Genomic DNA, 16056 nt, shown 5'->3' on the forward strand with positions numbered 1-16056 from the left:
AGATGAAATAAGATATACAAGTAGAGAAGACAGAACTAGATTTAAATATTACTTTTAGCCTTCCACAGGCCACTTAACTCTTAGGCAACTCAATTTCCTCAGTTGTAAAATGGGGGTACCATCACTTGCTTTATAGAGTTGTTACAAGGATTGAATGAGACAGCATTAAACAACACCTGGCATGTATAAGATGCTAAATAAACCTTGGTTTACTCTTCTCCTTATCAGGGTAAAATGCAACAAGTGAGTATAGCGAAAAAGAAAGATTGTCGGTTAGGCATGGTGGTGCACACCTGTAACCCTAACACTTTGGGAGGCCAAAGCGGGAGAACTGCTTGAGGCCAGTAGTTCAAGACTGGCCTGGGCAACAAAAGAAGACCCCCATCTCTATTTTAAAAAAAAAAAAAAAGGAGAGAGAGATTGTCAATGTGAAAATAATTTAAAATGAGTCATACTTTCCATTAATTCATTCAAAAAGTATTAATTGGCCAGGCACAGTGGCTGTAATCCCAGCACTTTGGGAGGCCAGGGTGGGCGGACTGCTCAAGCCCAGGAGTTCAAGATCAGCCTGGGCAATGTGGCAAAACCCCATCTCTACAAAAAATACAAAAATTAGCTGACTGTGGTGGCTTATGCCTGCAGGTATTCGGGAGGCTGAGGTGGCAGGATCACTTGAGCACAAGAGGCAAAGACTGCAGCAAGTCAAGATCATGCCACTGCACTCCAGCCTCGGAGACAAAGTGAGAGCTTCTCAAAAAAAAAAAAAAAAAGTATTAGGGGCCCAGTGCAGTGGCTCACGCCTGTAATCCCAGCACTTTGGGAGGCCGAGATGGGCGAATCACCTGAGGTCAGGAGTTCCAGACCAGCCTGTTCAACACAGTAAAACCCCATCTCTTCTAAAAATACAAAAATTAGCTGGGTGACGTGGCGCCTGTCTGTAATCCCAGCTACTCAGGAGGCTGACGCAGGAGAATCACTTGAATCCGGAAAGCGGGGGTTGCAGTGAGCTGAGGTCGCACCACTGTACTCCAGCCCAGGCAACAAGAGGGAAACTATCTCAAAAAAAAAAAAAAAAAAAAAAGTCTTAGGCCAGGCGCAGTAGCTCACGCCTGTAATCCCAGAACTTTCGGAGGCCAAGACAGGCAGATCTCCCGAGGTCAGGATTTCAAGACCAGCCTGGTCAACATGGCAAAACCTCGTCTCTACTAAAAATACAAAAATTAGCTGGACGTGGTGGCTCATGTCTGTAATCCTGGCTACTCAGGAGACTGAGGCAGGAGAATCGCTGGAACCCAGGAAGCGGAGATTGCAGTGAGCCGAGATGGAGCCACTGTACTCCAGCCTTGGCAACACAGTGAGACTCTGCCTTAAAAAAAAAAGAAGTATTAATTGGGCACTGACTGACACATGCTGTTCTAGGCACTCAGGATACAGGTGTCAACATAATGGTCTCTGTCTTTAAAGCACACACACAAAAAAAGAGTTCCACCAAAACATTCAGTGAGTAGAGGACTAGAAGTCTTACCACACTAAGTACCTATGCCATTCATTTGGCACTTACTTTGAACGAATTTACCTTGTTAATAACTTCTCATTAGCATACCATGTGCACACTTACAGTACTGAGGGTAAAAACTGTGTTTTAATTATCCTCTATTCTCAAAGTTCTATAACCACGATATTCTCAAAATGGGTCAGCTCCCTGAAATGCTATTCATTCATTCATTCATTCACTCATTTAACAGATATTTATTGAGCATTTCCAACATTGTGTCAGGCACTGTATTTAGGCCCTGGGAATACAGCATTCAGGGGAAAAATAAAATACAGTGCCTGCCCTTGTGGCACTTACGGTCTACTCTAATAGAAGAGTTTAGGGGAGAAAGACTTCAGCCAAAGGTATATATCCTATCTCCAGATAAAACTACAAAACTTACCGCTCAAAAAAAAAAACTAACTTATATTTAAATAAAGTTAACACATATATATGATTTTCCCCCAAATATGTACTTCCATATAACTTTTTATCCAAAAATTCCCACTGCTTTTTACTCAGTAACTCATTGTTCATAGAATCCCCCTCCAGAGAGGAGGCATAAAAGAAGTATAAAATATTCCTACTGCAAGACCAAAAACCTAAGTACAAAGAAATCCACTTGGGCCAGGTACAGTGGTTCACACCTGTAACCTCAGCACTTTGGGAGACTGAGGCGGGCAGGTCGCCTGAGGTCAGGAGTTCAAGACCAGCCTGACCAACATGATGAAACCCCGTCTCTAATAAAAAATAAAAAAATTAACCAGGTGTGGTGGCAGGCACCTGTAATGCCAGCTACTTGGGAGGCTGAGGCAGGAGAATTGCTTGAACCTGGGAGGCAGAGGTTGCAGTGAGCCGAGATTGTACCACTATACTCCAGCCTGAGCTACAGAATGAGACTCCATCTCAAAAAAAAAAAAGAAGAAAAGAAATCCACTCAAGTTGATTATGCACACAAACAAAACGGATAATGCACCCAAATGAAACTTCATTGTGTACGTACTAAAAGAAATGCCGTGCTCGCTTCGGCAGCACATATACTAAAATTGGAACGACACAGAGAAGATTGGCATGGCCCCTGCGCAAGGATGACACGCAAATTCGTGAAGCGTTCCATATTTTAGGCCGGGCGCGGTGGCTCAAGCCTGTAATCCCAGCACTTTGGGAGGCCGAGACGAGCGGATCACGAGGTCAGGAGATCGAGACCATCCTGGCTAACCCGGTGAAACCCTGTCTCTACTAAAAAATATGAAAAAAAAAAAAAAAAAAACTAGCCGGGCACGGTGGCAGCCGCCTGTAGTCCCAGCTACTCGGGAGGCTGAGGCAGAAGAATGGCGTAAACCCGGGAGGCGGAGCTTGCAGTGAGCTGAGATCTGGCCACTGCACTCCAGCCTGGGTGACAGAGCAAGACTACGTCTCAAAAAAAAAAAAAAAAAAAGAAATGCCAAACATATCATTCAAAGTAATATGGTACTTAGATCCTTGAATAGACAGGATCACTCAACATTCAGGTGCAAACACTGGTTGGGCTTCTCAGTTCTCCTAACAGTAGTAATTCTACCACTTGTCTAGCTGGATTCCAAAAGTTATGAGTTTATCTATAATTGGGTATTTAGGAGACATGCAATAAAACATCTACCAAAGGATGGTTTAAAAGACTTATTGCCAGGAAAAATGATTTAAGGAATTAGTATGCATTCACTTCTATAGGCTTTATAAGTTTCATTCATGACCTAAACAACAGAATGTGTGTATATGTGGACTACAAAAATAGCCAGTAACTGAATTTAAGCTGCATTTTCACTTGGCTACCAGAGACAATCCTATGAACTCCACCATTGCTTTGGTTCGAAATTGTGGCAGGGAACATTGTCACGTTACAATATTACCTATATTGTACTCCATGTGAATCTGATACAGTATAAGGAAAAACTTGCTCTGTTCTGAGGAACTTATAGTTTCCCCTGCTCATCTGACAGTTACATACATTATGAGATTTCCCCCTCAGACTTCTTTTACCTCTTTAACCCTCAACTTCGACCACTCTGCTTTGTTATGTTGGCAAATGCATGAGTGTTGGAAAGGGAAAAGCACAGGGTGGTAAAAGTATACTAAAGAAGGACCTAGGGATTTTTTTAATTAAATAAAAATAAAGTAATACAGCATTTCACTTCTAAAGTTACTCAAAATATTTATTTTGATCTCACAAGATGGGGATTCATAGTCAATGATTATCTCAAAAATCCCAAAAAGCTAGCGAAAAAGTCAGAAATACCAGCAAACAGACCTAACAAGGAGAGGTAGAAAAAAGAGTTCAAATATTTTTCAAAGATTGCTGTCCAGTTTTGTGAATACAGTATTAGATTGTTTACTAGGAGTGACACCTAGGTGCAGCAAATAAACGCTAATGACTGAGGGCCAGATTAACCGACCTAAAAGAGGTCAAGCTTTATGAAAGCTTGGAGAAAAAAAAAAGCCACAGTGTATAGAAGTAATTACATCTAACTGCATAGCACTAAAAGACAGCCTGACATTTTAAAAGTGTGGGCATTGTGGGTAATGATAAGGGAGGAAAAAAAAAATAAGAAAATTTAAAAGTGTGGGCACAAAGGCAATCTACAGAATGGGAGAAAAATCTGCAAACCATGTATCTGATAAGCAGTTAATTTCCAAAATACATAGGGTAGTCCTGCGACTCCACAGGAAGAAAACATTTGTTAATGGGCAAAGCAGGATTTTAAGGCTGCAGTGAACCACTCCTAAGACCCTGTCCCAAAAAAAAAAAAAAAAAAGGTCCTAACTAAATAGACACTTCTCAGGTATATAAAAAGGGTGCTCAATATTACTAATCATCAGGGAAATGCAATTCAAAACCGCAATGATATATCACCTCACACCTGTCAAAATGGCTCTTGTCAAAAAGACAAGAGACAACAAATATTGGGGAGATGTGGAAAAAAGGGAATCCTGGTACATGTCAGTAGAAATGGAAAATGGTGCAGCCACTATGGAAAACAGTATGAAAGTTCCTCAAAAAAATTAAAAATAGAACTACCATATGATCCGGCAATCCCACTTCTGGGTATTTATCCAAAGGAATTGAAATCAGGATTTCGACGGACATCTGCACTCCCATGTTCGCAGTAGCATTATTCATAATAGCTAAGATATGGAAACAATCTAAATGTCCAACAAGAGATGAATGTAGTAAACGTGGCGTATATGTGTGCATGCCCAGTGGAATACTATTAAGCCTAAGAAGGAAATCCTGCCATTCACAACAACACAAATGCACCTAGATGACGTTACACTAAATCATATAAGCCAGTTCCAGAAACACAAATACTGTATGATCTCACTTATATGTGGAATCTAAACTAGCAAATTCACAGAAGCAGAGAGTAGAAGGGTGATTGCCAGGGTCTTGCGGGGAGGCAATCAAGTTTCACTTGCGCCAGATAAATAAGTTCTGGAGATCTATATAGCATAGTGCCTACATCTAAGAATACTGCATTGCATACTTAAAATTGTCTAAGAGGGCAGATTTTATATCAAGTGTTCTTACCACAAAAATAATACTAATAATACATTCATAATAAAAGGGACAGGGAAACTTTAGGAATGATGGACATGTCTGTGGTGTTGATGGTGGTGGTGGTTTCACAAATATATACTTATCTCTAAACTCACAGAGTTATATACACTAACTACCACCTTTTACATGTCAAAAAAGAAAAAAAGGCTTTTCATACTGAAAAAAAGAAAAAGAAAATAATTCCAATAATCTGCAGAATGCATATTTTCCCCCATCCTATGTATACACCACTTGGGAAGAAGACAAAACTGTAAGAAAAGCTCATAGTGCTATGACTTTTTAAAGCAAATAAAATGTCTCTGGACACAGTGAATGAAATAATCTAAAAACAGAGGGAAAAGAGGGGGAAATAGGCATCAAGTGTAGTTAGTTAAAAACATGGCACAAAAGCAGAAAAAAGAGAAACTCCTCAATTACAAACAGGAATATTACGTTACAAACAAGACTACATTTCTTTTTACAAAAATAAGGGTCTGCTAAAGCAACAACATGGGCAACCCCATTTTGCATCAAATAAGACTTTACAGACACTGGCAAATGTCTATTATAGATCCCACAGACATAGAGGGTGCCTTTAAGTACTTCACAAAGGGTGAACCAGGAGTGCTCAATTCCTACAACACTAGAGAAGAGCTAACCATAAATATACAACCTGCTTCATAAATATGTAGTCCATAATCTTAATAAATTCAGAATTATAATTTATCCTCTTCTAAAGGTCCAATCGCTATGTAAGAGTAGTAAGTCTCTAAAAAACCTTTCAGAGAAAGCAATTAGATCACTCCATCATCTCCTAGAGCCATAACATAAATCTTCTTAAGACTGAAAAACAAATATTTCAAAGTAAATCTTTAGTAGCCTGTTATTTATGGTGCTTTAAAACATTTTAAAAGGATCTTTGAAACAAAGTTTCATTAGTACCCTTCTACAAAGAGCTCTCATATCTTTCATTCTTTTAGCAATTTAAAAGCTACCAAACGTTCATTTCCTCATTAGATTATTGATTCCTAGCCTTTTAACATCTCTATAACAGCTGCTTGACAAATTACCTCACCTTATTCCTCAGGGGGTAAGGACAGCATGATAGCCATGAATTCAAAAATGGGACCACAAACTGATAAGTGAAGATGAGCTAATTGCTGCAGATGAGTTAGACACTGCTCTAATAGACTAGGCACTCACATAGCATGATACAATTAAATGCTTACACCCTAAATATTTTCTTTGTCCTTAAATGTAGAGAAAAGATATTTTCTTAAATTGAGTTTTATTTTAAAATATGTGATAGCCTCAGTAGGTCAAGAAGCTGGAACATGTTTGGAATAGTTTCTACCGAAAGCCTCGTCTTCAAAGTACTTATTCTCAATAGTTTGCACAACTTTCAGATTTAACCTTATTTCAACCTAAGAGATTCGTAAGCCCCCAAAATAGTCTATTACATAGGACAGTTATAATGCCCAAAATTTTATCAAATAAAAGCTAAGACGATTTTCAAAGATATAATAAAAATATTTCAGAGTAGTATCGTAAAATATTCCTGTTGTCTCTGCCTAGATCCGTTCTGTTAGTGTCAAAACAGTTTAAGACACAAAGAGAAAAAGCACACACAAACCGCGATCTTGTACACCCCTAGAACATAAAATATTGCTTCCCCCCAGTAAGAACCACAAAATGGTGTGGAATTAAAGAAGCATTTTAAATGAACAGCATTTTCCAGCCAAATTACTTAGCAAGTCAGTCTCTTTTAGACAGAAGCAATACACTCTTCTCTGAATTCAGAAACAATTTCATAGTAAAATAAACGTGTCAATTCCTTTTTAAAGCAATAAATATCTGTGCTTAGCTTTATACTGTAGGTAATAAAATTTCAAGATCTTTCAATCATTTTTTTAATTCAATCACCAGGGTCTTCAAATGTCATTTTTGCAACTGCATGACAACACTGGTGTTCATTCAACTTTTGTAATGTAGTCCCATAACGAAAATGTAGACACCCAAGAAACCACACAGTTTTGGCACGATAGTGCCGACTATCCGAAACATTCCACTTGTTTCTTTCGACGTGCTCCTTCTGTGACCTGAAAGCTCTGGTTCCTACTAGCACCTTGGTGAGCTAGCTGGCTGGTTCCCCAGCTATAATATCATGTTTGATCTCTCCTGCCTGGAGAGGCGATAGCGTTGATTTTGTTTTTAAAGTTGGTGTCAGAGCAGCTACAAACTTTTTTCAGCATCCCTGCCTGGCTGCCAACTGGAGCTCTCTGTTCACTTCCTCACCAACTTGAACCACCCCCAAACTGAGAGTAAGCTGGAGTTAGACAGCGGCAGGAACTGACACACTTTCAAGAAGGGTTTGACACCGCAGAAAACTTTCACTTCTCCAACCCTTCCACCCAGGGGTTCTGGCCCTTCGCTCTTGCTTCCCCGCTAGAATTCCCCTCTGGGGCAGGACAAGGACAAGGACAGCAGATCGTTCGAATGACCCCGAAAGGGACCCCCAAAGCCCTCTCCCCTGGACTCATGGGCTGTTCTTTACACAAAAGAGCCGGGCCAGCTTGAAAAGCAAAGGGGACAGCGTCGTGGCCCTTCTCCTGGGTGCCACCCTCCACCGCGCCCGCAGACCCTGTCTCCAGCCGCCCGAGCAGTCTCCACTGGAGGCTTCCTGCCCCCAACCCGGCCAGACAAAGCCTCGGCAGCCGGCCGGCACTTCCGAGCCTCCGGACTCGGGACGCCGCGCTCTTACCCTGGCCTCATCCAGAGTGACGCCGGCGCCACCGCTTCCCCCGGCCTTGGCGGCGGGGCAGCTGGCGGCGCGGGTCTTGGAGGAGCGGGTCCGAGAGGAGATGAAATGGCTGCTGCCTCCGGTCGCCCCAGGCTCTGCTCCGGCCCCAGGCCCAGGCCCGGGACCAGGAGACTTGGACCCAAGAAGGCGGAGAGAGCTCTTCCGGGTGTTCACCATGGTCCAGCCAGGGGGACGGAGTCCACGCCGCGCCCGGGAGAGCCGAGCAAGGCCGGCCCGCCGGCCGGTCAGTCAGGGCCAGCGGAGCCGAGCCGGGCAGTGAGAGACGAGCCGGTCCGGAGCGTGCAGAGCGCAGACGAGCACAAGAGAGAGCCGGGCAGAGGAAGGGAAGTCGGCGTGAGCAAGCGGCGAGCGGGAAGCGGGAGCGGTGCTGCAGGCGGCAGCACAGACACTCCGCCGGCTTCGCCCTCCTCAGCGGGAGCTGAGCGGAGCCGCCATTTCTACCCCTTTCTCTCCCGTTCTCGCTCTCGAGCTCCGTGCGTCAGGGCTCCAGCGCCGCAGGGCCAACGAGACCGCTTCCGGCCGCAGCCGCGGCGGGGCGCTGCGAGGCCAGCCAGCCCTTCCCGGCAGCTCTCTCCTCTCCCCGCGGCCTCCAGCTGCCCCGCCCCCGGCGCGGCGTCAGCGCTCGGCGGCCGGGGAGCGACGCTCTGGGCTGTCAGCTCGATGGTTTCCAGTTCTCCGCTACCGCAAGGCTGGGGAGACCAGAAAAGCCAGACTGATCAGGACGAGTTCGGGCGTGGACTTGGGCCAGAAGCTCTCGCGCCCAGCCAGGCCTGAATGGCCCCAGACCCCACCGTCTCCCCCGTGGCCTGGATGGAGCAGGGGACGGCCGGCGAAGGCGCGGGGTGGAAGGGGAGCGGCGACGAAGTCGCGAGGAGCTGACTGGGAATCCCCGAGCTACCCGAGGCAAGACACTGAACTTGAGTCGCACTTTTCATGCCTGTAAAAATGAGAATGACAGCTGTGATAAAAAATTGATCTGGGCGGTATCTGGAACGTGGTAAGCTTAAGACGAAAAGGGTAGGGGGCGGGAAACACCACGCTAGAACCCTGCGTCTTTAAACAAAGCGAGGCAGGGTCGTTTTCTATCCCCTTAGCCAGATCTAAGGCGGAGTCAAAGAATGAGTTCCCTCTAAGAGCCGCCTCTATCACCGCCCCCTGCCCCCGGCCCGCTGAAGAATTAGAATTCAAAAAGCTGAGCCCAAAGATACAACATTTGCAATTTAACTTTCAAAGAAAAAAAAAATTAAGCCACACAATTCATATGAAAAGCTCTGCTGCAGGCCGGGTGCGGCGGCTCGCGCCTGTAATCCCAGCACTTTGGGAGGCCGGGGTGGGTGGATCACCTGAGGTCAGGAGTTCGAGGCCAACCTGACCAACATGGTGAAACCCTGTCTCTACTAAAAATACAAAAAAATAGACGGGTGTTGTGGCGGGCACCAGTAATCCCAGCTGCTCGGGAAGCTAAGGCATGAGAATCACTTGAACCCAGAAGACAGAGGTTGCAGTGAGCCGAAATGACGCCACTGCGCTCCAGCCTGAACGAAAGAGCCAGACCCTGTCTCAAAAAAAAAGAAAGAAAGAAAGAAAAGGAAGAAACGGAAGGAAAGAAAAAGGAAGAAAGGAAGGAGAGAAAAACTTTGCTGTAAAGTAGGAATTAGGTTCATTTCAAAAATTCACAATACATGTCGGGAGCGGTGGCTGACGCCTGTAATCCCAGCACTTTGGGAGGCCAAGGCAGGTGGATCACTTGAGGTCAGGAGTTCGAGACCAACCTGACCAACATGGTGAAACCCCATGTACTAAAAATACAAAAACTTAGCCAGGTGTGGTGCCACATGCCTGTAATCCCAACTACTTAGGAGGCTGAGGCAGGAGAATCGCTTGAACCCCGGAGGCAGAGGTTGCAGTGAGCCGAGATCGTGCCACTGCACTCCAGCCTGGGTGACAGAATGAGACTCCGTCTCAAAAAAAAAAAATTCACAGTACATTAGACATAGCCTACTGGTTATTGGGCAGAAGTTTATTAAACTCTTTATTAAACTAAGAAAAATTGAAGACTCAAGAAACGTCCTGAAAATGACCAAATGTCATCAAACTTAGAGCATTCTGGCCATCTAAGCTCCCAGTCATTCCAAAAAACTGTACAACACTGGCAATGAGAATGTTTTTTTCTGTTTGGGAACCAGTATGGATTCCAGAATAGATAAATCCTTCTGACACAATTTGCATGCCACATCCTCTCCTGGATACTTCACCTGCCACTTAGAGCTGGCGTCTTAATGGGTGTGGATTCCTCATAATGGAACCATACCTGGATTTTCCTGGGTCAGGTAGCCATCACATCCATGAGCAGAATAAACAAGTATCAATTCCTGTGGAAAGAGACTGGTTTCAGCCAGGCACTGTAACTCGCACCTGTATTCTCAGCACTTAGAGGCCAAGGTGGGAGGATGGCTTGAGACCAGCCTGGGCAACATAGTGAGATCCTCTCTCTACCAAAAAGAGAGAGAGAGACAGGGTCTCGCTCTGTCACCCAGGCTAGAGTGCAGTGGCACAACCTCAGCTCATTACAGCCTCGACCTCCCAGGCTCAAGCGATCCCCCTGCCTCAGCCTCCCCAGTCGCTGAGACTACTGGGTCTGGTGCCTGTGGTCCCAGCCACTCCTGAGGCTGAGGCGCCATCAATCACTTGAGCCCAGGATGACCAGGCGACAATGAGCCAAGTTCATGCCACTGTACTTTAGCCTGGGTGACAGAGTAACACCCTGTCTCAGAAAAGATTTTTTTAAAAGGGTAGGGTGCAGTGGCTAATGCCTGTAATCTCAGCACTTTGGGAGGCCAAGGCTGGCGGATCACTTGAGGTCAGGAGTTCGAGACCAGCCTGACCAACATGGTGAAACCCCATTTCTACTAAAATTACAAAAAATTAACTGGGCATGGTGGCAGATGCCTGTAATGTCAGCTATTCGGGAGGCTGAGGCAGAATAATCGCTTGAACCCAGGAGGTGGAGGTTGCAGTGAGCTGAGATTGCACCACTGCACTCCAGTCTGGGCAACAGTGCAAAACTCCATCTCAAAAAAAAAAAAAAAACAGGCTAGTGTCCTGCAGAGGTGTGTGGTATGCAAATTATATACAAAGGATTTGTGTGCTTTCCTCCTTTGTTTTTGTTTGTTTGTTTTTGTAGTCCTAAATTGGGAAGGCCAAGTTACCATAACCTATACCATTTACTATCAACAAATGTTAACCTTATTTATTTATTTGAGATGGAGTCTTGCTCTGTCGCTCAGGCTGGAGTGCAGTGGTTCGATCTGGGCTCACTGCAACCTCCGCCTCCTGGGTTCAAGCGATTCTCCTGCCTCAGCCTCCCAAGTAGCTGGGGCTACAGGCGTGTGCCACCACGCCCGGCTAATTTTTTGTAGTTTTTAGTAGAGATGGGGTTTCACTGTGTTTGCCAGGATGGTCTTATCTCCTGACCTCGTGATCTGGCTGCCTCCGCCTCCCAAAGTGCTGGGATTACAGGCGTGAGCCACTGCGCCTGGAGGTAACAAAAGTTAATTTTAAATCCAACTAAGCTTGAGCCTAGGAGTTTGAGACCAGCCTGGGCAACATAGTGAGACCCTGTCTCTAGAAAATATGTAAGTAAATAAATAAATCCAACTGGTATTAGGTACTCTGCTAGGCCAGGAAATACACAGATTTTTAAAAATCAAGAACATTTAAACATTCTCAAAGAGGCGGGCGCAGTGGCTCACGCCTGTAATCCCAGCACTTTGGGAGGCCGAGGCGGGCGGATCATGAGATCGGGAGTTCAAGACCAAGATCAGGAGTCAAGAGCTTGCTGTGAGCTAAGATAGCCTCACTGCACTCCAGCCTGGACAACAGAGCGAGACTCCGTCTCAAAAAAAAAAAAAAAAAAAAAATCCTCAAAGAACACACAGACATAGAGGGAATGAATAAGATAGGGAAGAAACCAGTAAACTGCAATACAATGTGATAAGAATGAGGCAGAGGCCATTAATTCCAGCAGGGATTTTAGGGAAAACCTCTGAGAGATAATGAACCCCGAGATATGTGTTGAACCCCAAAATTGTAGACAAAAGAAGGAAAGACTTGAAAAACATATGGCCAAGCAAGGTGACTCAGGCCTATAAATCCTAGCACTTTGGGAGGCTGAGGTGGGAGGATGGCTTGAGCTCAGGCGTTAAAGACCAGCCTGGGCAACATAGTGAGACCCCATCTCTATAAATTAAAATAAAATTTAAAAAGAAAGAAAAAGGGCTGGTTGCAGTGGCTCATGCCTGTAATCCCAGAATTTAGGGAGGCTGAGGTAGGAGAATCTCCTGAGCTCAGGATTTCAAGACTAGGCTGGGCAACATAGTGAGACCCCATCTCTATAAATTAAAATAAAATTTTTTAAAAAACGAGGCCAGGCGCAGTGGCTCACGCCTGTAATTCCAGCACTTTGGGAGGTTGAGGCAGGTGGATCATGAGATCAGGAGTTCAAGACCAACCTGGCCAAGATGGTGAAACCCTGTCTACTAAAAATACAAAAAAAATTAGCTGGGTTTGGTGGTGGGCACCTGTAATCTCAGCTACTCTGGAGACTAAGGCAAGGAATTGCCTCAGATTGCAATGAGCCAAGATCACACCACTGCACTCCAGCCTGGGCGACAGAGTGAGATTGCATCTCAAAAAAAAGGGGAGCTGGGCGCAGTGGCTCTTGCCTGTAACCCCAGCACTTTGGGAGGCCAAGGCAGGCAGATCACTTGATGCCAGGAGTTCAAGGTCAGCCTGGCCAACATGGCGAAACCCCATCTCTACTAAAAATACAAAAATGAGCTGGGCATGGTGGTGCATAACCTATAATGTAATCCCAGATACTCAGGAGGCTAAGGCATGAGAATCACTTGAACCCGAAAGGTGGAGGCTGCAGTAAGCCAAGACCTCACCACTGCACTCCAACCTAGGCAACAGAGTGAGACCCTGTCTCAGAAAGAAAATTAAGAAAAGAAAAGAGATATGGAAGAGTTGCCTGTTTTCTACAGTACATACTAGAGGAAATAACTAAAACGCTGGTTAAATATTTTTTGAACTTTAAAAAAAAACCCTGCAGTACATGCAAGAGGTGGCAAGATACTAAGAAATGCTCAGATCAAAAGCTAAGTCACAGCAGGAACCCAGGACAAGTAAGCAAGGCTCTGAAGACAGCTTTCATTTCCAATGCATTTGCTCAACCCCAGAGAATTTGACCTATTTTCTCTGCTTTAAGAAATGCAAGGCCGGGCACAGTGGCTCACGCCTGTAATCCCAGCACTTTGGGAGGCTGAGGTGGGTGGATCATGAGGTCAGGATTTCGAGACCAGCCTGACCAACATAGTGAAACCCCGTCTCTACTACAAATACAAAAATTAGCCAGGCATTATGGCAGGCGACTGTAATCCCAGCTACTCAGGAGGCTGAGGCAGGAGAATCACTTGAACCCGGGAGGCAGAGGTTGCAGTGAGCCGAGATCACGCCATTGCACTCCAGCCTGGATGACAGAGCGAGACTCTGCCTCAAAAAAAAAAAGCAGGCCAGGTGTGGTAGCTCATGCCTGTAATCCCAGAACTTTAGGAGGCTGAGGCAGGCGGATCAAGAGGTCAGGAGTTCGAGACCAGCCTGCCAACATGGTGAAACCCCATCTCTACTAAAAATACAAAAATTAGCGAGGCGTGGTGGCGGGCACCTGTAGTCCCAGCTACACAGGAGGCTGAGGCAGAAGAACTGATTGAACCCTGGAGGTGGAGGTTGCAGTGAGCTGAGAATATGCCACTGCACTCTAGCCTGGGTGACAGAGCAAGACTCCACCTCGGGGGTGGGGGGGAAGAAATACAAAAGACAGTAGTAAGGCCTAAAATCTGCTAAATATATGGAATCTAATGCAATCATCCTACCAAATCCTGCTATAATAAGGATATAGCTAAGTATGAGTAAATTAGAAATAAACCCACCAGCCTTCCCATCACTCATCTCCAGGAGGACTGCCCACCTTTCCCAACACTGACACTAAGAGTGGGGAGTGAGGGGGCAGGGTGTGGGGGTGGGGGTCCCTTGAAAATTAATAACGACACACTGATCAACAGGTTTACAGCCCGAATTCACCAAGGCTAGGTATGAAGATCCTCACAACAATAATTCAGGTTAAATAGATTTGAGTCAACAGTGATCCTAAGCATAAAGCAGAAGCAAACATAAATCATCTCAGACAGAATATACCTTCAACAGAAGGCACAAAAATAAAGTCCCATGAATATGATTCACAGTAAAAACAGAAAATCACAAAAGAATCATCATGACAGCCAGCAAAAAAAACAGACAACAGAATGAGACCCACAGATTTATATTCAGATAAGTAATATAAATAAAGAGGATGGAAGGAATTATATCTAGTACTACTGAGCACTAGATATAATTATTATTAATATGCAATAACATGTATTAATACACAATAACTTACTGTATATTTCAAAATAAAAGAGTGGGTTTGGAATATTACTAATACAAAGAACCAAGACTTAAGGTGATGGATATCCTAATTACCTTGATTTGATCATTACACATTGTATGTTTGTATAAAAATATCACATGTGCTCCCTAAATACAAACAGCTAGGCTGGACACACTGGCTCACACCTGTAATCCCAGCACTTGGGAGGCTGAAGTAGGAAGATCACTTGAGCCCAGGAGTTCAAGACCAGCCTGGGCAACATAGTAAGACCCTGGCTCTACAAAAACTTAAAAAAACAATTAGCCAGGCATGGTGGTGCATGTCTGTATTCCCAGCTACTCAGGAGGCTGAGGTAGGAGGATCATGAGCCTGAGAGGTAGAGGCTGCAGTGAGCCATGATAGTGCCACTGCACTCCAGCCTGAGAGACAGAGGGAAACCCTGACTGGAAAAAAAAAAAAAAAAAAACCTGTTATGTAACCATAATAATTTAAAATTAAATAAAGGAGAAATGGCTGGGCGTGGTGGCTCACGCCTGTAATCCCAGCACTTTGGGAGGCCAAGGCAGGTGGATCACAAGGTCAGGAGATAGAGACTATCCTGGCTAACAGTGAAACCCCGTCTCTACTACAAATACAAAAAAATTAGCTGGGCATGGTGGCACATGCCTGTAGTCCCAGCTACTCAGGAGGCTGAGGCAGGAGAATTGCTTGAACTCAGGAGGTGGAGGTTGCAGGGAACCAAGATCCCATCACTGCCCTCCAGCCTGAGTGACAGAGCGAGACTCCATCTCAAAATAAAATTAAATTAAAAAATAAAGGAGAGATTAAAAAGAACTAATGAGCAAAAAGTGACAAAACAAATTTTAAAAGAATGAAATAGATCTTATAAAAAGAAAAAGAATAGGCCAAGCGTGGGGGCTCACGCCTGTAATCCCAGCACTTTGGGAGGCTGAGGCAGGCGGATCACCTGAGGTCAGGAGTTCAAGACCAGCCTGACCAACATGTAGAAACCCCGTCTCTACTAAAAACACAAAATTAGCTGGGCCTAGTGGTGCATGCCTATAATCCCAGCTACTCGGAAGGCTGAAGCAGAAGAATCACTTAAACCCAGGAGGCAGAGGTTGCGGTGAGCTGAGATCGTGCCATTGCACTCCAGCCTGGGCAACAAGAGTAAAACTCCGTCTCAAATAAATAAATAAATAAATAATAAAAACAATAAAGTATTCTTAAACATGACACCAAAGCAAGAGCCATAAATTAGTTGGGCATGATGTAAGTACCTGTAGTCCCAGCCACTCAGGAGGCTGAGGCAGGAGGATCATTTGGGCCCAGGAGTCTGAGGCTGTAGTGAGCCTTGGTCACTCCACTGCACTCCAGCCTTGGCAGCAGGGCAAGACCCTGTCTCAAAAGAGAAAAAAAAAAAAAAAAAAAAAAGCTGTACTTCCAATGGAGCTAAAGTGACACACTGCAAGTCTATAGGGAGGCCATCAGTGAAGAGATGGTCCTGATTTGGGAGGTGTAGGATGCAATCCATGGGACTGCATCTTTAAGATCCATGAAACATTTGAGAAACACTTGAAATCAAGAGGCAAAATCAGAACTGTTGACATTAGGCCAGGAGTGATGGCTCATGCCTGTAA

General features: G+C 44.8%; 1 protein-coding gene and 1 non-coding gene across 5 annotated transcripts in view; one reads left to right on the top strand and one right to left on the bottom strand.

The window, feature by feature from the left end:
- Positions 1–8489, bottom strand: part of ATAD2B (ATPase family, AAA domain containing 2B) — a 175188-nt gene extending 166699 nt beyond the window's left edge. For all 4 annotated transcript variants that reach the window (XM_025354788.1, XM_025354787.1, XM_025354786.1 and 1 more), the window contains exon 1: positions 7870–8489. In XM_025354788.1, coding sequence (XP_025210573.1) covers positions 7870–8085 — 216 coding nt within the window. In that variant the 5' untranslated portion in view covers positions 8086–8489. The remainder of the gene's footprint in view (positions 1–7869) is intronic.
- Positions 2551–2657, top strand: LOC112605522. Its single transcript, XR_003115500.1, has one exon. It is a non-coding gene; the product is annotated as a U6 spliceosomal RNA (small nuclear RNA).
- Positions 8490–16056: the final 7567 nt, after the last annotated feature.

This window comes from Theropithecus gelada, chromosome 13 (genome assembly GCF_003255815.1).
Source record: "Theropithecus gelada isolate Dixy chromosome 13, Tgel_1.0, whole genome shotgun sequence".
In the NCBI taxonomy this organism is placed as follows: domain Eukaryota; kingdom Metazoa; phylum Chordata; class Mammalia; order Primates; family Cercopithecidae; genus Theropithecus; species Theropithecus gelada.